Source organism: Coregonus clupeaformis, chromosome 34 (assembly GCF_020615455.1).
Source record: "Coregonus clupeaformis isolate EN_2021a chromosome 34, ASM2061545v1, whole genome shotgun sequence".
In the NCBI taxonomy this organism is placed as follows: Eukaryota; Metazoa; Chordata; class Actinopteri; order Salmoniformes; family Salmonidae; genus Coregonus; species Coregonus clupeaformis.
The window spans coordinates 5,048,294-5,070,493 of NC_059225.1; the positions used below are offsets into that span (position 1 = coordinate 5,048,294).

General features: G+C 44.0%; 1 protein-coding gene across 7 annotated transcripts in view; it reads left to right on the forward strand.

The window, feature by feature from the left end:
- LOC121549662 (lethal(3)malignant brain tumor-like protein 4) overlaps positions 1-22,200 on the forward strand; it is a 109,973-nt gene that overhangs the window by 83,427 nt on the left and 4,346 nt on the right. For all 7 annotated transcript variants that reach the window (XM_041861458.2, XM_041861459.2, XM_041861460.2 and 4 more), the window contains 2 exons: positions 12,848-13,017; positions 19,390-19,452. In XM_041861458.2, coding sequence (XP_041717392.1) covers positions 12,848-13,017; positions 19,390-19,452 — 233 coding nt within the window. The remainder of the gene's footprint in view (positions 1-12,847; positions 13,018-19,389; positions 19,453-22,200) is intronic.

Here is a 22,200-nt window from a genome sequence, read left to right on the forward strand (position 1 = left end):
TTGGGCACAAAAGTTTGTAGAGTCACAAGCTTGATTTAGTCATTGCGTGCTAGGAATATGGGACCAAATACTAAACTTTTGACTACTTTAGTTATAATCTTTAGGGGTTATGCCCTGATGAAGACGGCTAGTCTTCTAGAAACGTTGGTTATTAGGTTATTGCATCTGAGCTCCTGGAGTGTGCAGCTCTCCTTTTCTTTTTCAAATAATCTTTAGGGGTGTCAATAATTTTTACAATTTTGACACCTACTTTTTTTTCTAAAAAAAGTATTACTTGTTAAACAAAATCTCTTTCTTAGTATAAAACAATATAATTTCCCTTTTTTTTGCGTACAATATAGCTCAGTATTTGAATTATTGATTTTATACAGTCATTATTCCTCGTCTTTATCATGGGTGTCAATAATTTCAGACCCCACTGTACACTAGACTCCAAAGTGTGTGTGCTTTAAAGGGCATTTATGTAACCTGCGGAATTGCTGTGTTGAGGGGAAAGCATGTGGCACGACTCACTAAGAGTAAGTACATTCTTAAAAGAAACAGTCAGTTAATAATGCTACATGGCCCTGACTAATAATGCAACACCATGACTACAGATATAATTTCCAAAAAGCAAGTGGCTAATTGGAAGTGTAACCTCAGTATCGCTGTATTTTCATCTTAGATATTTTGTCGAGAGTCTATTTTTTAAGTAGTTTCCCCAAGCTGATAAATGAGAGCTCAGTTATTTTTTTGTAGGCTATGGATCTGGGCTTGGCACACAAAGGTTTCATCGCTCCCACTCAGAAAGGGACTTGTTATGGCTTTTTGAGGGTACATAAACACACTTTATTCAGCATTGCTATTGTACAGACAGCCTCATTCAAACAGGTTAGTGTAGCGAACACTCTGTACAGATGGTCTCTCTGTTAAGCCAGATGCAACTTCAAATAGCCCAACGGCTTGAGTCTAAGTGTTTGCTTGGCGGGAAAAGTCAGCGAAAACGTTGACTATAAACTTGCGGAGACAATCGTATGTGGGAGTAATTCATATGATGAACTAGGTTCTGTCAGGGAATTTAGGTGTTCCGCAGGGGTGTGAGCCGGGACCCTTCCATTTTCGATTGCCGCTCCTTTATCGGTCTTCCACGCAGAGCTGCCTGAAGGGGCCGACCTGCATGAATCTCCCTAGTCTCCTCTGTCCTAGGCTGACCTCGGGCCTAGCTGGCAACGCTACTGAGAGAGCGTGACGAGCACATATTTCAACCTTTATTTTCAGACCTGGACAAAGGCCCATGGCCCAATTCATTAAGTCATTCCCCATTTGCAGCTACTTTTAAAGATGGCACTTGGCTGAGGTGTTATCTCATTGAGTTGAAATGCCCATATCCTTAAGGATGGCTTTTTGAGGATACGCAGCAGTTTGTTGGAAGAAAAGCTGGCATGTTTCGCTGTCCATCGTTTGCTGTAATTCTTGAATACATTTTCTGAAGAAACATGTGTACTCAGTCACACAGCACTTCAGTCACCATAACTTTGGTTTTACACTGCTGCTTTGTGTGTATAATCATGAGGATGATGATTATTATTGATGCACTTTGATCTGATCTGTTTGTGTGTGATTCACCATAATACATTTGACATTTTAGTAATTTAGCAGACGCTCTTATCCAGAGCTACTTACAGTAGAGTGCATACATGTTCATATTTTTTATTACTTTTTTTGTACTGGTCCCCCGTGGGAATCGAACCCACAACCCTGGCGTTGCAAGCGCCATGCTCTACCAACTGAGCCATACGAGACCTACATAGCCATTCATCTTTGTAATAGCCACTCAGGGTGACTCATTCCCATTACCTGGGGAGGTACAGCGTGACTCATTCCCATTACTTGGGGAGGTACAGCGTGACTCATTCCCATTACTTGGGGAGGTACAGCGTGACTCATTCCCTTTACCTGGGGAGGTACAGCGTGACTCATTCCCATTACCTGGGGAGGTACAGCGTGACTCATTCCCATTACTTGGGGAGGTACAGCGTGACTCATTCCCTTTACCTGGGGAGGTACAGACATATGCATACAAAAAACAGCCTTGACAAGCCGCCAGCCTCCCGTAGTCTCCCAGGTAATACGCTGTGACCGTTGCCATGGCAATTGTATCCCGGGCCTCTCTGTCTGCGCCTACTAGCAGTGCAGTGGTAGCTAACCTGGGATGCCACTATCACTGGTACTGCCTGGCAGGCTGGCACATATAACTGTCTCTCTCTCTATGCTCTAGCAGCTAGACGCAGGGCTCTCCAACCCTGTTCCTGGAGAGCCACACACCTGTAGGTTTTCGCTTCCAACCCCAGTTGTAACTAACCCGGTTCAGTTTATCAACCAGCTAATTATTAGAATCAGGTTTGCTAGATTAGGGTTGGATGGTAGCTCTCAGGGTTGGAGAGCCCTGAACTAGAGTATAGCTGGAGGCCTCAGCCAGCACCAAAGTGTGTAATATGTGACAAGGGACCCCAGTACCCAGCTAAGAGGACCTAGTGGGGCGACGGAGCATCTTCACTTCACATACGCATCTGAGCTGCTACCCCTGAGGAGCATGCAGGGTCACAATTTCCCAGCTGGCCATTCAGAGCACAAACACACACTGGCTCTCAGACGCTGCTCACCGATGAATCATGTGCAGCACGATGAGCAGATCTTTTATTTTCAGCTGTGGCTATTATCTCATTACCCTGCTTGTAAACATTCTGGACACCGATTGAAGGAAAAAAAGAGCTGCATTTTGATTACCTCTGCTTCTTAGTTTGTAGCGTGCTTGTATTCAGCTCAAGAGTATCTAGATGTAGAATAGCTCACATAACAATCAGAGTACAGGCCACTTTACTTTGTTTGGTAGTACTCTGGTCTTTTATAAGAATAGCAGATTAATCACCTGGAACAGCCAATGACTCAGCAGTGAATCTACAGTTGGCAGTGTTTCTTTGTAGAAAATAATAAAGATCAGTGCTGTTACACAGTGGATGCAGATCCCTTGGGGCTACATGCTGTAGAGAAAAACAAGAATGGGTTTTCTTTCAACTGTATGCATTGTCTCTTTATATGATAGTATATATTATAGTTGCATAATTACATTTACATTTACGTCATTTAGCAGACGCTCTTATCCAGAGCGACTTAAAAATTGGTGCATTCACCTTATGGATAGCCAGTGGGACAACCACTTTACAATATATATTTTTCTATTTTTCTCATGTTTAAATTTGTTATTTTTAGAGTATATTTTCATTTGTTATATATATATATATATATATATATATATATATATATATATATATGTTATTTTATGTATGTGTTATTTTTTTTTCTTTTTCTTTTTTAAATTATTTTCTTTTTTTCTTTTATTAATTATTATTTTGTGGGGGGTAGAATGATTACTTTTATACTATCCCAGGTATTCCTTAAAGAGGATTAATAATAATGGAGTTATTACACATAAGAGGAATAAGGAAGTCACTATTACTAGTTATGCAATTAAAATACAATTACCAAAGTATTATAGAACAACATGCTAATAAACATTTTGCTCCAAATGTAATTTATTTTATGACACAGGCACAACAACCGTTTTAATGTTAAGTGTTACTGAGAATGCTAACAGTAACAAAATATGGCTGTTAAGTGTCAAAAGGAAACAAAATATCCCAAAATTGCCTTCTTGAATAAACTACAGCCAAGGTAGGTGGAAAAGCATGTTAGTTTGTAGTCTGAGTAAACTATCATTTCAAATATGGAAAAGTGTGTGTTTGAAACAAGAACACTTACCCTCAGATGGACAGAGGTTCGAAGTTGTTTTTGCTAAGCATCCAACTTGCTGTTGGCTTTGAATTACTCTGCAGTATTTTCGGGTGTTATAAAATTTATTGCAGCTTTCGACCTTTTCAGTGGCATGTTGAAAGTGTCATACCGTAGTTTAGCATCACATTTATTTATACTTACAGTGCATTCTGAAAGTATTCAGTCCCCTTGACTTTTTCCACATTTTGTTACGTTACAGCCTTATTCTAAAATGGATTAAATAGTTTTTTTCCCCTCATCAATCTGCACACAGTACCCCATAATGACAAAGAAAAACAGGTTTTTAGATATAAAGTCTTCTTGGGTATGACGCTATAAGCTTGGCACACCTGTATTTGGGGAGTTTCTCCCATTTTTCTCTGCAGATCCTCTCAAGCTCTGTCAGGTTGGATGGGGAGCATTGCTGCACAGCTATTTCGAGGTCTCTCCAGAGATGTTCGATCGGGTTCAAGTCCGGGCTCTGGCTGGGCCACTCAAGGACATTCAGAGACTTGTCCTAAAGCCACTCCTGCGTTGTCTTGTCTGTGTGCTTAGAGTCATTGTCCTGTTGGAAGGTGAATCTTCGCCCCAGTCTGAGGTCCTGAGCGCTCTGAAGCAGGTTTTCATCAAAGATCTCTGTTCTTTGCTCCATTAATCTTTCCCTCGATTCTGACTAGTCTCCCAGTCCCTGCCACCGAAAAACATCCCCACAGCATGACGCTGCCACCACCATGCTTCACCGTAGGGATGGTGTCAGGTTTCCTCCAGATGTGACGCTTGGCATTCAAGCCAAAGAGTTCAATCTTGGTTTCATCAGACCAGATAATCTTGTTTCTCATGGTCTGAGAGTCTTTAGGTGCCTTTTGGCTAATTCCAAGTGGGCTGTCATGTGCCTTTTACTGAATAATGGTTTCCGTTTGGCCTCTCTACCATAAAGGCCTGATTGGTGGAGTGCTGCAGAGATGGTTGTCCTTCTGGATGGTTCTCCCATCTCCACAGAGGAACTGTCAGAGTGACCATCGGATTCTTGGTCACCTCCCTGACCAAGGCCCTTCTCCCCCAATTGCTCAGTTTGGCCAGGCGGGCAGCTCTAGGAAGAGTCTTGGTGGTTCCAAACTTCTTCCATTTAAGAATGATGAAGGCCACTGTGTTCTTGGGGACCTTCAAGGCTGCAGAAATGTTTTGGTACCCTGCCATTAGTTGAAGGCAGTCAATCCTTTCAGAAAAGTAGTCACTTTCTGAGATCTGTATTCAAATAGATTTGAAAAGTAGTCACTTTCTGAGGTCTGTATTCAAATAGTTTTTAAAAGTAGTCACTTTCTGAGATCTGTATTCAAATAGTTTTTAAAAGTAGTCACTTTCTGAGATCTGTATTCAAATAGTTTTTAAAAGTAGTCACTTTTAGGTTGGGGAAAAAGTTTGAAGATGTAATGGCATTTTAGCATTAACTTCGTCACAATTTATTATGCTTACTAATAACCATAGGAATCCATCTGATTTATCATAAGTAACCTCAAAGCATTTTCAGAACATATCTTATTCTACTAATCACGATATTAATAGTTCCACTCAAATACACAGTGTGAGGTCGGTGCTATCGTGTCATGAACGCTGCGAAACATCACTAATTGTTCTGGTTTCTGCCTGGCGGTGCTGCTACCATCAATCCAGTGACAACAAGACTGCCTGCATCACCGGGGGCATGATAATGGGTGTATTTGAGTGGTGTGCTTCAATGTGAAACCGGAGGTCTGCAGTTTATTGATTTTCCCACATTCACGAGTGAGCGACACGTCAGGAGATTAGCTTTCATTAGCTCTAGCGCTAACCCGGCAGTAAGTAAAAGTTTCTCGGTGGCAGTGTGCAGGTAGTCCATATACGGTTAAAGCGCATGCAGGCTTTGGTAGCAGCAGTCTGTTACAGGAGTTTCACGCTCACTGGGGGATGGAAAATGCATGTTTCACCACCACAAGGGGATTCTCAGAATGTTTTAAGAAGTGTTTGCCAGGAAATCAATTTTCGACCCTTTTTTGTCTGTTAGCGCAGTGTTTTGAAGTCCTGGGGCTCGCAGCATTACAGAATCCAACTGCCCCGACTTGTTCACAGGACTCCATAACTCTCGCATTCAGGTGTAGGGAAATCGGTCAGTAACGCTCAATCAATTAAAATATCTAAATAACTTGACAATGGTGTGTTTGACGAGGCTTCACGGTCCAACTGTAATGTCACAGAGCATGGGACTCTGGTTGTGTCAGTCTCCTGACACGTTGTCAAGCTGTCTGATATTTCTTATGCAGTCTCACACACACACACACACACACACACACACACAATCACACACGCGCGCATATTATTAATTTGTATTATTATTATTATTATTATTATTATTATTATTATTATTACACACACACACGTTGAGATGTTTATTAATGACGGGGAAGCCATCCCTGGAGCCAGGCTGTCTCTCTAGTGTGACACACCATGTCCGATCTGTTCCCCCTGCAGCTCACTGACTCACTCACTCCTATACCTTCCCAGAAGATGGCCACCAACCCCTGCACCACCACCCCATTAACATATCCCCAGTCCTCCAGTGCTCCTGTCTGCTGGCTCTCCACACGTTTGAAATTCATCTCTGCTCGCCAGTAACATATGAGCGAGACACTTCCTCGGCTATGCCCACAGGGAAGGGGGGAGCTTTGAAAGGCCCTTTCTGTTTTCCTCTGCACTCCCCCACCCCCTGTAGCCTGCATGCTGGGAAATCGCAGTTTCACTCAGAGAGAGGGGTGTGTGTGTCGTTGAAACAAAGCAGACAGATCCAAAACACTGCAACACAGCAAAGCCCCTGCTTTATATGGAAACATTGCCATGGTAACTATTGTATGTTGTCTTCTTTCTCCCGAGCTTGTTATTTTGATGGAGCATAATAAGGCAGGGTAATTGAATTTGTTTGTCTAAAAATACATATGTAATAATGTTCCCGTTCTTTTCACATAGCTTATTACCTTTTCAGTTTGATCTCTTATGTCATCCAATGAAATGTGACGGTACGCCTTATGACTGTTTTATTTATAGAAAACACAGGAGGAGGATATTGGTTCTAGAATAGGAGGGTAAAATGCTGTCGGCAACCCACTTGAGCCGCATGCTACTCTTCTAACCCCCCCATTGCGGTTCCCTGGCTAGGTTTCCGCCTCCGAAAGAAAAATATATTTCTTTGTGGTCCTTTGTAGCTCAATTGGTAGACCATGGCGCTTGTAACGCCAGGGTAGTGGGTTCGATTCCTGGGACCACCCATACCTAAAATGTATGCACGCATGACTGTAAGTCGCTTTGGATAAAAGCGTCTGCTAAGTGGCATATATTATCATACAGTGCATTCGGAAAGTATTCAGACCCCTTGACTTTTTCCACATTTTGTTACGTTACAGCCTTATTCTAAAATGTATGAAATTGTCGTCGTCGTCCCCCCCCCATCAATCTACACACAATACCCCATAATGACAAAGTAAAAACAGCTTTTTTGACATTTTTGCTAATTTATTAAAAATTAAAAACGTATATGACATTTTACATAAGTGTTCAGACCCTTTACTCAGTACTTTGTTGAAGCACCTTTGGCAGCGATTACAGCCTCAAGTCTTCTTGGGTATGATGCTATAAGCTTGGCACACCTGTATTTGGGGAGTTTCTCCCATTCTTCTCTGCAGATCCTCTCAAGCTCTGTCAGGTTGGATGGGGAGCGTCGCTGCACAGCTATTTTCAGGTCTCTCCAGAGATGTTTGATCGGGTTTAAGTCCAGGCTCTGGCTGGGCCACTCAAGGACATTCAGAGACTTGTCCCAAAGCCACTCCTGCGTTGTCTTGTCTGTGTTCTTAGGGTCGTTATCCTGTTGGAAGGTGAACCTTTGCCCCAGTCTGATGTCCTGAGCACTCTGGAGCAGGTTTTCATCAAGGACCTCTCTGTACTTTGCTCCATTCATCTTTGCCTCGACCTTGACTAGTCTCCCAGTCCCTGCCACTGAAAAACTACGCCACCGCATGATGCTTTCACCCATGCTTCACCATAGGGATGGTGCCAGGTTTCCTCCAGACGTGACGCTTGAAATTCAGGCTAAAGAGAATCTTGTTTCTCATTGTCTGAGAATCTTTAGGTGCCTTTTGGCAAACTCCAAGCGGGCTGTCATGTGCCTTTTACTGAGGAGTGACTTCCGTGTGGCCACTCTACCATAAAGGCCTGATTGGAAGAGTGCTGCAGAGATGGTTGTCCTTCTGGAAGTTTCTCCCATCTCCACAGAGGAATTCTAGTGCTCTGTCAGAGTGACCATCGGGTTCTTGGTCACCTCCCTGACCAAGGCCCTTCTCCCCCGATTGCTCAGTTTGGCCGGGCGGCCAACTCTAGGAAGAGTCTTGGTGGTTCCAAACTTCTTCCGTTTAAGAATGATGGAGGCCACTGTGTTCTTGGGGACCTTCAATGTTGCAGACACTTTTTTTGTACCCTTCCCCAGATCTTTGCCTCGACACAATCTTGTCTCGAAGCTCTACGGACAATTCCTTAGACCTCATGGCTTGGTTTTTGCTCTGACATGCACTGTAAACTGTGCGACCTTACATAGACAGGTGTGTGCCTTTCCAAATCAATTGAATTTACCACAGGTGGACTCCAAGTTGTAGAAACATCTCAAGGATGATCAATGGAAACAGGATGCACCAGAGCTCAATTTCGATTCTCATAGCAAAGGGTCTGAATACTTATGTAAATAAGTATTGGACCACTGCTTCTCAACTTTCCGAAATGCCTACAAGGCCCTCCCCTGCCCTCCATTCTGCAAATCTGATCACGACAATTTTCTCCTCCCTTCCTATAGGCAGAAACACAAACAGGAGGTACCCATGCTAAGGTCTATTCAACGCTGGTCTGACCAATCGGAATCCATGCTTCAAGATTGTTTAGATCGCGCGGACTGGGATATGTTCTGTGTAACCTCTGAGAATAAAATCGACGAATACACGGATACGGTGACTGAGTTCATCAGGAAGTGTATAGGAGATGTTGTACCCACTGTGACTATTAAAACCTACCCAAAACAGAAACCGTGGATAGATGGAAGCATTCGCGCAAAACTGAATGAGCGAACCACCGCATTTAACCATGGCAAGGTGACTGGGAATATGGCTGAATACAAACAGTGTAGTTATTACCTCCGTAAGGCAATCAAACAGGCAAAACGTCAGTACAGACAAAATGGGGTCGCAATTCAATGGCTCGGACACGAGACGTATGTGGCAGGGTCTACAGACAATCACGGACTACAAAGGGAAAACCAGCCACATCGCGGACTCCGACGTCTTGCATCCGGACAAGCTAAACACCTTCTTCGCCTGCTTTGAGGACAACACCGTGCCACCAACGCTGTGGGCTCTCCTTCTCCGTGGCCGACATGAGTAAGACATTTAAGCGTGTTAACCATCGCAAGGCTGCCGGCCCAGACGTCATCCCTAGCCGCGTCCTCAGAGCATTCGCAGACCAGCTGGTTGGAGTGTTTATGGACATATTCAATCTCTCCCTTTCCCAGTCTGCTGTCCCCACTTGCTTCAAGATGACCACCATTGTTCCTGTACCCAAGAAAGCAAAGGTAACTGAACTAAATGACTATCGCCCCGTTGCACTCACTTCTGTCATCATGAAGTGCTTTGAGAGACTAGTCAAGGATCACATCACCGCTACCTTACCTGTCACCCTAGACCCACTTCAATTTGCTTACCGCCCCAATAGATCCACAGACGATGCAATCGCTATCACACTGCCCTATCCCATCTGGACAAGAGGAATACCTATGTAAGAATGCTGTTCATTGACCATAGCTCAGCATTCAACACCATATTACCCTCCAAGCTCATCATTAAGCTCGGGGCCCTGGGTCTGAACCCCTTCCTGTGCAACTGGGTCCTGGACTTCCTGACGGGCCACCCCGAGGTGGTGAAGGTAGGAAACAACACCTCCACTTCACTGATCCTCAACACAGGGTTCCCACAAGGGTGCGTGCTCAGCCCCCTCCTCCCATGTCTGCGTGGCCACGCACGACTCCAACTCAATCACAAAACAAAGGAGCTGATCGTGGACTTCAGGAAACAGCAGAGGGAGCACACCCCTACCCACATCGACTGCACCGCAGTGGAGAAGGTCAAAGCTTCAAGGTCCTCGGCGTACACATCACTGAAAAACTGAAATGGTCCACCCACACAGACAGTGTGGTGAAGTAGGCGCAACAGTGCCTCTTCAACCTCAGGAGGCTGAAGAAATTTGGCTTGGCCCCTGAAACCCTAAAACTTTTACAGATGCACAATTGAGAGCATCCTGTCGGGCTGTATCACCGCCTGGTACGGCAACTGCACCGCCCGCAACCACAGGGCTCTCCAGAGGGTGATGCAACACAAACTACCTGCAAACTACCGCCATGTATCGCGAGATCTTGGCCAACAACCTCCTTCCCTCAGTAAGAGCATTGAAGATGGGTCGTGTCTGGCTCTTCCAGCATGACAACAACCCGAAACACACAGCCAGGGCAACTAAGGAGTGGCTCCGTAAGAAGCATCTCAAGGTCCTGGAGTGGCCTAGCCAGTCTCCAGACCTGAACCCAATAGAAAATCTTTGGAGGGAGCTGAAAGTCTGCATTGCCCAGCGACAGCCCCGAAACCTGAAGGATCTGGAGTAGGTCTGTATGGAGGAGTGGGCCAAAATCCCTGCTGCAGTGTGTGCAAACCTGGTCAAGACCTACAGGAAACGTATGATCTCTGTAATTGCAAACAAAGGTTTCTGTACCAAATATTAAGTTCTGCTTTTCTGATGTATCAAATACTTATGTCATGCAATAAAATGCAAATGAATTACTTAAAAATCATACAATGTGATTTTCTGGATTTTTACAGACCTTACAGACCTCTACATGCTTTGTAAGTAGGAAAACCTGCAAAATCGGCAGTGTATCAAATACTTGTTCTCCCCACTGTATAAATATAAAAGTAAAGAAACACACAACACTTTGTATTCAGTTACAATCAAACCTTCTGTTTGCATTATAATACTTGTGTATCTGAGTTTTATTAATCAGTTTCTTGCGGGGCTTGATGTGGGTATTTCAGTTAATCACTGGAGAACCATTTTTCCTTCTTTGGTAACATTTTTTTATCAATAAGTAACATCACTCCTGCAGCATATTTACTGTATGTTCACGAGATTCGATTCTCCCTGCAACTTCACCAGATAGCTTCCGTGTCCACTGCTCTGTGACCCTGAACACCAGATTTCATGGTAATTTCATCCGACTGCTATCCGTGGTGAAAGAATTTCTTGTGCGGCGCCCCCAACATTTTTTTTTTGGATTTTTTTCTTTTCTTCCAGTCATAAAGGTTGCAGACCCTGTGCTAGGGTGATCCAATCCATGTTTCCTGTCTAGTTTCTCGGCCCTATGTTTGGTTGTGGCGTAATTGTGCGCTCCACATTACAGGGCTGTGTTGCGTACTTCCTTTCTCTGAGGGCGCTGTACCGTGGCACCATGATCAAAGTTGTATGATCAAAGTAGGCCTGTGTTCCTGTAATGACATTAAAGCTTTCTGTGTCAAACAGGAAGGAGGTGACTGGGTTTTCACGTGTCATATTGAGGCAGTGGCGGGGTTTGTGGCTGTGTCTGCTGTCGGCGGGAAGTCAACTAAATGAAGGGAGCTCTAGTTGTTTAATTGACAATACTTGTTTTGTTTTTTTTTCTTGTTTTTTTTTAGGTCTTTGCATCTCAAAATCCACATCAATTTTAGTGACCTTATACTGTTACCTTTTAGAACCTTAAACTTTCATTTAGCCATTATTTAACCAAAGAAAAAATGTCTTAAATGGACAGCACTTCAAAGCTATTGCGTTGTCTCTGCAAGTTATTAGATTGTTCTTAATAATAAAAACAGGCAACACCACACATTTTAATTGGATGACAGCTTCAAAGGCAAGAGCAGAAGTACAGTAGAAAGTTAATATCTCAAACTAAGAACACTACAACTAAAAGTTGAGACAAGGCAGTCCAAAGGATAGTATATCTGTTCTGCATGTATTCCAGTTCTCACAGAAATCCCCTCACACTATACCGTATGATTGTGTGCAATATAACGCAGATGACACACTGATTTGAATCTTAATCATAATAATCGTCTTAATAACTATTAAAAACCCTTTGGGGACTGCGTAGGCTAAAGATGTTAGCTATATTTGGCCATCAGAGCAGCAAATCTAGACAAATGTCACAGTTGGCAAGCATGTCAAACTCATCTCTGCTTCGTGGAGACATCGCTAGGAGACAACTAGAAGAAAAACAGCGTGTCCTGTATCTGACCCTGTTCCTGCTGTCAGTACACACACACACAGGCTTGCTTCTTCATCGGTCAGTCATGACATAACCATTAGTGTCTCCCCTAGTCCATCGTCCTACAAACAACTCAGGAACACTTCATTCTTCTTATCTACCGCTGTGTGTTACGGTTAATGAAGAGAGAAGCATCTGCACTGTGCTGTCAAAAGGGACTAAGTAGTGGATTCTTCCTTTTACTCCTCTGTTTTGGCACAATGGCATAAGAGTATTAGAAAATTAAAAGCATTAGAAAATTAAAAGCATTAGAAAATAAGTAAATGAAAGAAAGGAAACGAAGCTGAACGCAAATCGCTTCGTTGATGCACTGCAAAATCAAAAGGAAAAATAACTTAAGTCTTAGGTCTGTCGCTTGACTTTACTACTGTGCGTTTTTTACACTTGAATAAACACTTTCTCACTCTCTCTCTTGCTCCTCTCTCTCTGTCTCTCTCTGTCTGTGTCTCTCTCTCTCTCTCTCTCTCTCTCTCTCTCTCTCTCTCTCTCTCTCTCTCTCTCTCTCTCTCTCTCTCTCTCAGTGAGTAAGAAAGAAAATGATCTCACTCATTCACTAACAGTCACATTGGCAACACATTAATAACATGTATACCCCCACCCCTCTCTCTCTCTCTCTCTTTCCGCCTCCAGAGCGCGGTCTGGACAGCCTGCAGCAGGCCCTCCACCAGTCTGTGTTCCTGTCGGCCATGTCGGCCCAACCCGGACGGGACTTACCCCTGTGCTGGGAGCAGCACTGCAAGCTGCTGCCTGGGGTGGCTGGATTGCAGGCCAGCTGCGTGGCCCACTGGACCGCGGACGAGGTGAGAGCACACACACATCCACACGTACATGCATACATACACACATGCACCTGTGAATCGATAGTTGAAATGATGTAGAGAGAAGCAGTGACACATGCATACAAACACACGATAACATACGCTCTATACACACATGTACACATGGAATTTGTGTTATAGATATGTGGGAGTAGAGGCCTGAGGGCACACACTTAATATGTTGTGAAATCTGTTATGTATTGTATTGTAATGTCTTTAAAATGTATACAGTTCACACACACACACACCCCCGTTGACGTATGCTTGATGATCGGTGAATCCCAAACCACCACCTTGCCCCTACCAACCTGCTGTTGCTGACTAAACTCCGATGATGACTTCCAGAGAGTGGCAAGGGGATCAATTAACCTATCAATTTCGGGACACACTTCTGACTTCAATGATGCGATTCATGTTCCACTTTTAAATAATAAACCTAGCATGAAATTCAAATGAACAAATCTACCCTGTAGTTTTTCAAGATTTACAGTTAAACATTTAATTTGGGAGTTATTTCATCTGTTACATGTGTTAAGTCTCGAAATCAGACATAAACAAATGTACGTGGCATATAATTATCTCCATTATTTTGTATCAAATTGCGCAAACTCCAAACATATTGCAGTGCTTGTCGGGATAACACTTTGCTCTGAAGCCTGCAGCCTTGCAGGCTCGGTCGAAATGGCTACCTGAAGGTATAATTAGTCCCTACACCAGGGGTGGGCAACCCTGGTCCTGGATTGCCGCAGGCACTTCATGTTTTTATTTAACCGACCTGGAAGGCCAGGTGTGTTACATTTATCAATCACTGAACTGATCCATTAGCTCAGTTGGTCAGGTGTGGTGCCTAGTTGGAACAAAATTACCTGCAGCACTCTAAGAACAGGGTTGCCTACCCCTGCCCTACACCCTCAATACATTTCACTCCCTCCCTTGGGACACTTGTGCAAATGGCGCAGGCGCACGTGAATGAGCAAATGGAGGGGTGAGAGGAAGGGGGTGATTTGGGATTCAGCCGATGTCTCACCTTAGTTTGTTTCATCATCTGGTATTGTATCGTGTATAGGTCCTTATAGGTTCTTATAGGTCCGTATAGGTCCGTATAGGTCCTTGTATTGGCCCTTATAGGTCCTTGTATAGGCCCTTATAGGTCCTTGTATTGTTGAGTTTGCTCTACATGTGGCTTGCTGCAGTGTAAAGGAAAGGTGTTGGGATTATATTTGCCCTTAGTTCACATATAGAAAACCTTATTCCCTTATACTAATGTTTGTTGTGTAACCCAGTCGTCTGTCAGTTGGGTTTATAGGGAACCAGACTGTACAGTACTGTCCAGTCTGTCTCCTTTCCACCCTGTCATTTCTCTTCTACTGTTGATATCAGGCTTCAGAGAGAGCTTGACAAAGGCACATCACCATAGCAACCAGGTGTGACCGTAAACTTTGACCCTCGCAGCCAGAGAGCCTAGTGGTAAATAGACTCAGAGAGTCTACTGTTTGTTTACAGTTGATGCGTTGTGGGCATAAATGTTTTACAGCTGATGCATTGTGGGCATAAATGTTTACAGTTGATGCATTGTGGGCATAAAGGAGAGAGTGGTAGAAATGAAATGATGGTAATGTGTAGGCGTATGAATAATAATGTTTTCAACCATTTTATTTATTTGGTTGATCCTTATGCCTCGTCGTACCCTCTATCTATTATATTGAACAGACTGTAGCACAGGTTGTTAGTCCCCTCGTATTGTGTTTCAAACCTGCGTTGTCAAGCCAAATTGATATCAGTCCAAATCTATTGAAATGTCAGCTGTCACTTGAGAAAATACAAATCCTTGGATGTTTCCCTCTCTGGTTAGAGTACGAGACTCAATTGAAATGTCAGAATCCCTCAGCGAGGCCGCTCCACTCTTTAGAATTAATTTACATGCCGACGTCCCCCGTCTAAACGGCGTGCGCGATACGGCCAACGCCACGATCATCCCGCGGTTGCTAAGCACTCTCTCTTCATCTCTGTTGATTGATGAGATGAGGGGGGCTACTTTATTATTCCACTTTCACTACACACTGAGCATCTCCAACGGTAACAACGAGAAGATCACACACCCCTGTAACGGGGTGGAGTATTTTCCAACTATACTGCGGCAGTGTTGAGGAATGAGTGGGCGCCAACAAGGCACACCAGGGGGAAGGAAGGAGGAGGGAGGGGGGAGGGGGAGAGGAAGAGGAAGAGAGTGAGATAAAAAAAAAAAAAGCTGGAAGGATCCTCAGAGCACAGTAGAGGTAACCAAGACTATCACTGAGCACACAACAGCAATGCACATTCAGATATAAATTGTGGTGTGTTGGAAACATTATTATTCATAATAACCAATCATGTTAATTCCAAAAAGGGTTGTGGTTTGAATTAACAAATAGCAATTGGGTTACTGTCCTCCAAAGAGTGTGATTTGGCTATTGGGAGGCAAGGGGCTCACCTGGGAAGGCAGTAGGGTTAGTAGGAGCAGCTAATATGGCTATCTGTGTTACTTGTGTGAATGTGACATAAGCGTATTCCGTTGTTTTACAAATTAGCGAAGTCTCAGTCACCAGTAAAGAACCCAGCATCTAAGATGCAACATAAATATATTACGTAGAACAAACACGCTCCTCTGACGTCCAGAATAAGGCATCACATCGGCTCTATTCATGACGTTTCAATCTGCAAAGTTCAGTGTTGTGCATACCGAACATGGCCCAGGCTTGTCTCGTGACAGCAACCTGCAGAGAGGTGGAGGATAGAATGGCATCAAGTTTTACCGGAGGTGGAAGTTTTGTCTTGGCGGTTGTGGGGATTTGGCAGAGTGGAAGGAGCGCGATTGCAGAAGGGAGGAAGGAGGACTGGAAAAGGGAACGGCTAGAAGGAGAGGAGCACTGCTTATATAGGCTTGTATAACACCCACTAACCTACAGATGTTTCCCTACTTCACCTCCCTCACAGTCAGGGAGTTCAGGAAGCCCTTAGCCGAGGTTCTATAGCTTGAGCCTATAGTTTGATAGCCTGGAGCAGTGCTGAATGGGGACATTTCACTATCACCAATCAGCCAGCACTTCTCCAACCTAACCGGTAGCTAACTGAGTGGTTTTAGCATTGCATCATGTAATAGCACACACTATCATCCAAAGCACTGTGCTTATTATTTTTTTGTGATCCCTTTGGGAATTGAACCCACAACCTTAGCGTTGATAGCATCGCACTCTTACCTACTGAGCCACACAAGACGACCAGTTCTGGAGCACCACTATCTCCAGTATCTTCATCAACCCTCTCAGACATATCTATTAATATGTTACGTATGTGTATTTCCCATCTCCTTTCACCATTCAGCTGGACATACTGTAGTTAAGATACACTTTAAGATATCTTCTGGGTTTCTTGTATCTGCAAGGCTGAATCTTTCATTCATGGGGTTCATTATCCTGCCAGCTCTTGATCCCGATCATATCTATGCACTCATTCCACCACAGTGACACCCCATCTGGCCTTCAACTCCACCCCCCTCTCTCTCTCTCTGACTCTCAAAGAGAGAGATAGTCAAAGTTCTTCAAAAGAGCCGCTTTCAAACGGAAAGGTCAATGTTTCGGCCCCTTTGCCTGGACTCCTGCGAGGCCAATTATAGCCCATCATATTTTCCTAAGAGCGAAAAAGAGAGGGTGTCAGCAGCCGGTGTGGAGGAGAATGTCCTCTTGTGTCACCCTCCATGGAAGTAGTGCTGGGAGTCTCACTAAACTGCCATGGGACCAGCCTCACAAAGGCTCTGCTCCAAGCGCGCTACTTTCTCACCCAGTCTCACCCAGGACTGTAACAGGATTTTAGTGCTCTACCCACTCCTGTCACACTTTAACACACACTGGCTGGAAAGGTTTACATCCCAAATATGGCAGACGAAACACTTAGCTGACTCAACCATTTGCATTTGTAGCGCTGGAGCAAAATACTAGGGATTGTTAGGATGAAGCTTGGATCAAGGAGCATGTGTGTTGACCAGAATGTATGATTATTTGGGAAAGGTTTTCAAAAGTTACAAATTGATATTGTTGGTAGTAAATGGATGATGGTGTATTGTCATTGTTAATAATATCTTCATAGGCTGATGCTTTTGAAACTGGAGACCTGTTTTGATTCATGAATAATTCCAGCACAAATTTAGATTTCCGATTTGAATTCCAACCCACTCTAGAAATGTCTTGATCTTTCTTTTTGAAGAACTTCCATAAATAGCACTTAGCTAATAGAGCATTTAGCTAATCATGTCCCGGAGAATACAGTATGTCGCAGTTCAGATTTCTCTCCTCACTGTAATGTAGACAGACACTGAAATTTACTCTCTCTCTCTGTCTGTCTGACGTTGAGGCCAGATATTTTTACAAGTCACTCCGGTAGCAGGTAGTCTGCTGCAGCTAGTGCTAGCAGAATGCTTCAGCCTTGATAGACCTACCACTCCAGACCTGGATTCAAATGGTACCTGTTTGCTTTCAGATACTTAAGCTGTGCTTGGTTGAGCTTGAGCTTAACCAATGGAATCAAACGCGCAAACCCCACCCATCTGGCACGCCAGGTAGGCTAAATCAAAAGCTCAAAGTATTTGAAAGGAAACAAATAGTATTTGAACCCATTACACGCTACTGGCTAGTTGCTTCAAGGAGCCATATTCAGAGGCTGCATTTTCATGATTCTACATGGCAGAGATATCAACTCTTGGAAACACCGTATTGGTCTCCACAGACCTCATAACCTGTAGTGACAGCATCCTCTAGCTCCATTGACATCTATGAACACTGACATTCAATTGCTGTGCCTTCTAGCCACTGTGGCCCTGTTCAGATTCTCTTGAAACGCGCTCTTCCTTCCAGTCATGTCAGATAGGTGATTACGTCAAGGAAGGAAGGCAGGAAGGATCCATTTTAAGAACAAGGCCTGGGTCTGAGTAGAGAGGGACATCTGTATTTATTTTGTACTGGCCAGTGAAGCACAGTGAGGTAATAGATTTTGGGAGGTGTTATTTAGGGGTGTTAGCGGGGTGAGGTGAGGAGCTTCGGGAGGCTGAAGGGTCTGGGACTGGAACAAACTGTTGTTTCATAATCAGTCCTATAGATCAGCTGTTTAGCACATCCTCGTGTAGCAGGAATGCAGCGAGTGTTTTCTCCAATGTGTGGCTTTTGTTTTAGCCGTTTGGGCCATGCTCGATACATTACTTCTTTATTTCTTGTTGCGTTGTCGAGAAGGAACCTGCAAGTTAGTATTTCGTTGGACAGTGTGTATCCTGTACATACGATTAATAAAACTTGAAACGTTATCTTGGTGTCATGTAATTTAGCTTGATGGCTTAGTTCCATGTTTTCATTATGGTAAGAAGAACCTGACAGAGGAGGAAGAGAGAACTTGTTGTTTTTTGGGATAATGAATTTAAGTAATTTTCACTTGCATTTTCACTGTAGCACTTTACGCCCCGCCATCCTTTTCATTCGATTTAAAAAAAGCATCATTTGACAAGGTTTTGGCAGGCCTACTGGCTTTCTATAGGCTATAGTCTTACGTTAGTGGCTCCCAGCAGATAGTCCCCTGTTGTAAAGCAGTTGATGTCCATCATATAGCAGCTTCTGGCTCTCTCTGACCTCCCTGAATTCCCTGGGTGTTATCCCAGTACCAGCGGCAGCCAGGCCCACTAGAACCCCAGCTAACCCGGACTATTATTGGAAGTTTCCAAAGCTCTCCAAAAAGTTTTCTCTTTCCTCTCCTGTAGCTCAAATGGTTCAGTAGAAGTCAAAGGTGACACTGGATATGTTTTATTAATTGATATGGATTGAATGCTATCCCATAATTTTGAGTCTAGTTTGCTTTAAATTGTTAATATTTTGACTGCTTTTTAAGCCATCTTTTAGTATTGATGGAATGGCATTATCGCTAGCTTCTTTATAGCGTCAGGAAAATGTCAGTGCCCACAGGCAAACGCTTTCTCTATCAACATGATTTGTTGTTCTGACTGGTGATGATGAGACTCGACGGGCTGTAGCTTCACACATCACTCGCTGATCTCACTGATGTCTGTTGTTTTTCTATCAACACTCACTGATGAAAACGGTTACACTTCTTTACTGAAACCCTTCATCATAAGGCCTACATAAGACTGCCATAGGAATGGCATAGCATATGTCATAATCAGTCATGACTTGTGATGTTATGCCATGTGATGTTATGTTGGCCTTATGACTGGGAGGGTTCAAGCAAAGCGTTACTATGGTAATTACACTAGATACTCTCCATCGAGACGGTCTCCCAGACGCTAACCTGTCTGTCTGTCCTCTGCTTGTCTTTGTCCAGGTGGCTGACTTCATCCACTCTCTCCCCGGCTGCGATGAACAAGCCAATCAGTTCAAAGAGGAGGTAAGAGGTGACACAACATCTGGTCCCCCTCTGGTCCCCCAGTCTGAGTTTTAAGGCTTGTCTTCCTCCATATGGTAAATGAGGGGAAACAGGTGCGGAGTAGCCTTTGCCGTTATAGTTGTCTGCAACGAAACACCCAGAGGAATGGATTCCACTCCTTTTTTCCCCCCAATGTTTGGTCAGGGTTTGTTTGCGTTGAGAATTATACTGACTTAAGGAGACATCACTGGAATCCAAAGCAATTAATTGGAAACTAATAGCGGTAGCGATTAGCATTCCGAGCACAGCCATATTTGCCTCAGCTAATCTGACTACAGTATTTGCCACTGCTCTCTTGGTAGTTAAAATCCCTTTTTCAGCAATCCCAGTTGAGGCTCCATAGTTGTGAAACCCTACCTCTTTGAAGAGTATCGTGTATATAACTCTCACGGCGCCCCCCTACGCCCCCCTCTTAACCCCCACCCCAAAATACATTGAGGGAAAATGTCCTTGATATGAGTGTGATGTGTTGTTGTCTCACCAAGTTATCTTAAGATGAATGCGCTAATTGTAAGTCACTCTGCACAAGAGCGTCTTCTTTTACATACACGGAATGTGACTGGCATGTCTAGTCGTTGAACAAGACATCACAATCTAGTACTTGATTACCATTTCATAAATGAAATCGATCCAAGATATACGATCCAAGATGGCGTAGTAATGCAGTTGTGTTTTTATCGTATGTCTGTAAATAGCCTGTAAATACCCTATTTTTCTGTATTTTTCGTACATATTTCCCTATCAGACTTTTCATCCTTCTACAAAATATACTTTCCTGCAACCCGCCTCACTCAATGTGGAACGGATTCTATTATTGACTTACCTTTATCTAGAATCTAGAATCTCCAGTTGAAACTAGCTAGCCAGCTAACTAGCTACTTGCTATTAGCCACAGCTAGCGGTATTTCACCCAGAACATTGGATTTTTTTTCTGCGGGATTAATTTTAATCACTGGACATTAATCACCGGATATTCGGCCAGTCTGCACAGCGCGTTATCGACCCAGAACATATCAGTTTTTCCGCCTGAATCACTGGACCTTTAACTCCGGATTCATCGCTACCAGCTAGCTACAACAAAACGGACGCTGTGGTCTGGCTAATCATCCTGAGCTAGGCCCATCTCCCGGCTATCTACCTCTCTGTCAACCGGATGGGACCACCTAGTGTTGACACGGAGCCCCGCCGATCCTACACGACTGGTCTGCCGACGAAATCGTCTGATGTGGTTACGACGTTAACCACGAAGATTCCATCCATCTGCTAGCCCCGGCCCGCTAGCACACGCTAGCCGTGGCCTCTTACTCACTAGTCCTTTACCACCGGACCTTATGATAACTCAGCTATACAGCTGATGTCTGCTGGACTGTTCCTTTTTACGGTACTACATCCTGTTTATGTTTAGCCTCAGCCCAAACATGGTTAGTTTATTGTTGTTTCGGTTATTTCTAATTGTACTATATCACTGTAGACCCCCCAGCCTAGCTAAACCTGCCTTAGATAGCTCCTTTGCCCCTCCCCCTATACACGCGGAGACCGACACAATTGATGCCTCCAGCGATGCTATCTCTTTCATTGTTACCCAACGCTTAGGTTTACCTCCACTTTACTCATATCCTTCCATATCCTTGTCTGTACATAATGCCCTGAATCTTTTCTATAACACCCGGAAATCTGCCCCCTTTATTCTATGTACCCAACGCACTAGAAGACCAGTTCTTAAAGCCTTTAGCCGTATCCTTATTCTAGTCCTCCTCTGTTCCTCTGGTGATGTAGAGGCTAACCCAGGCCCTGCAGCCCTCAGTATCACTCCTACTCCCCAGGCGCTATCATTTGATGACTTCTGTAATCGCAAAAGTCTTGGTTTCTTGCACATAAATATCAGAAGTCTACTTCCTAAGTTTGAGTTATTCACTGCGTTAGCACACTCTGCCAACCCTGATGTTCTAGCAGTGTCTGAATCCTGGCTCAGGAAGGCCACCAAAAATTCTGAAATTTCCATCCCCAACTATAACATTTTCCGTCTAGATAGAACTGCCAAAGGGGGTGGAGTTGCAATCTACTGTAGAGAGCCTGCAGAGCTCTATCATACTATCCAGGTCTGTGCCCAAACAGTTTGAGCTTCTACTTCTAAAAATCCACCTTTCCAGAAATAAGTCTCTCACTGTTGCCGCTTGCTACAGACCCCCTCAGCCCCCAGCTGTGCCCTGGACACCATATGTGAATTGATTGCCCCCATTTATCCTCAGAGTTTGTACTGCTTGGTGACCCTAAATTGGGATATGCTTAATACCCCAGCCATCCTACAATCCAAGCTAGATGCCCTCAACCTCACGCAAATTATCAACGAACCTACCAGGTACAACCCTAAATCCGTAAACATGGGTACCCTCATAGATATCATCCTGACTAACATACCCTCTAAATACACCTCAGCTGTCTTCAACCAGGATCTCAGCGATCACTGCCTTATTGCTCGTCCGTAACGGGTCCGCGGTCAAACGACCACCCCTCATCACTGTCAAACGCTCCCTAAAACACTTTAGCGAGCAGGCCTTCCCTAATTGACCTGGCCCAGGTATCCTGGATGGATATAGATCTCATTCCGTCAGTAGAGGATGCCTGGTTGTTCCTCAAAAGTAATTTCCTCTCAATCTTAAATAAACATGCCCCATTCAAAAATACAGAACTAAGAACCGATATAGCCCC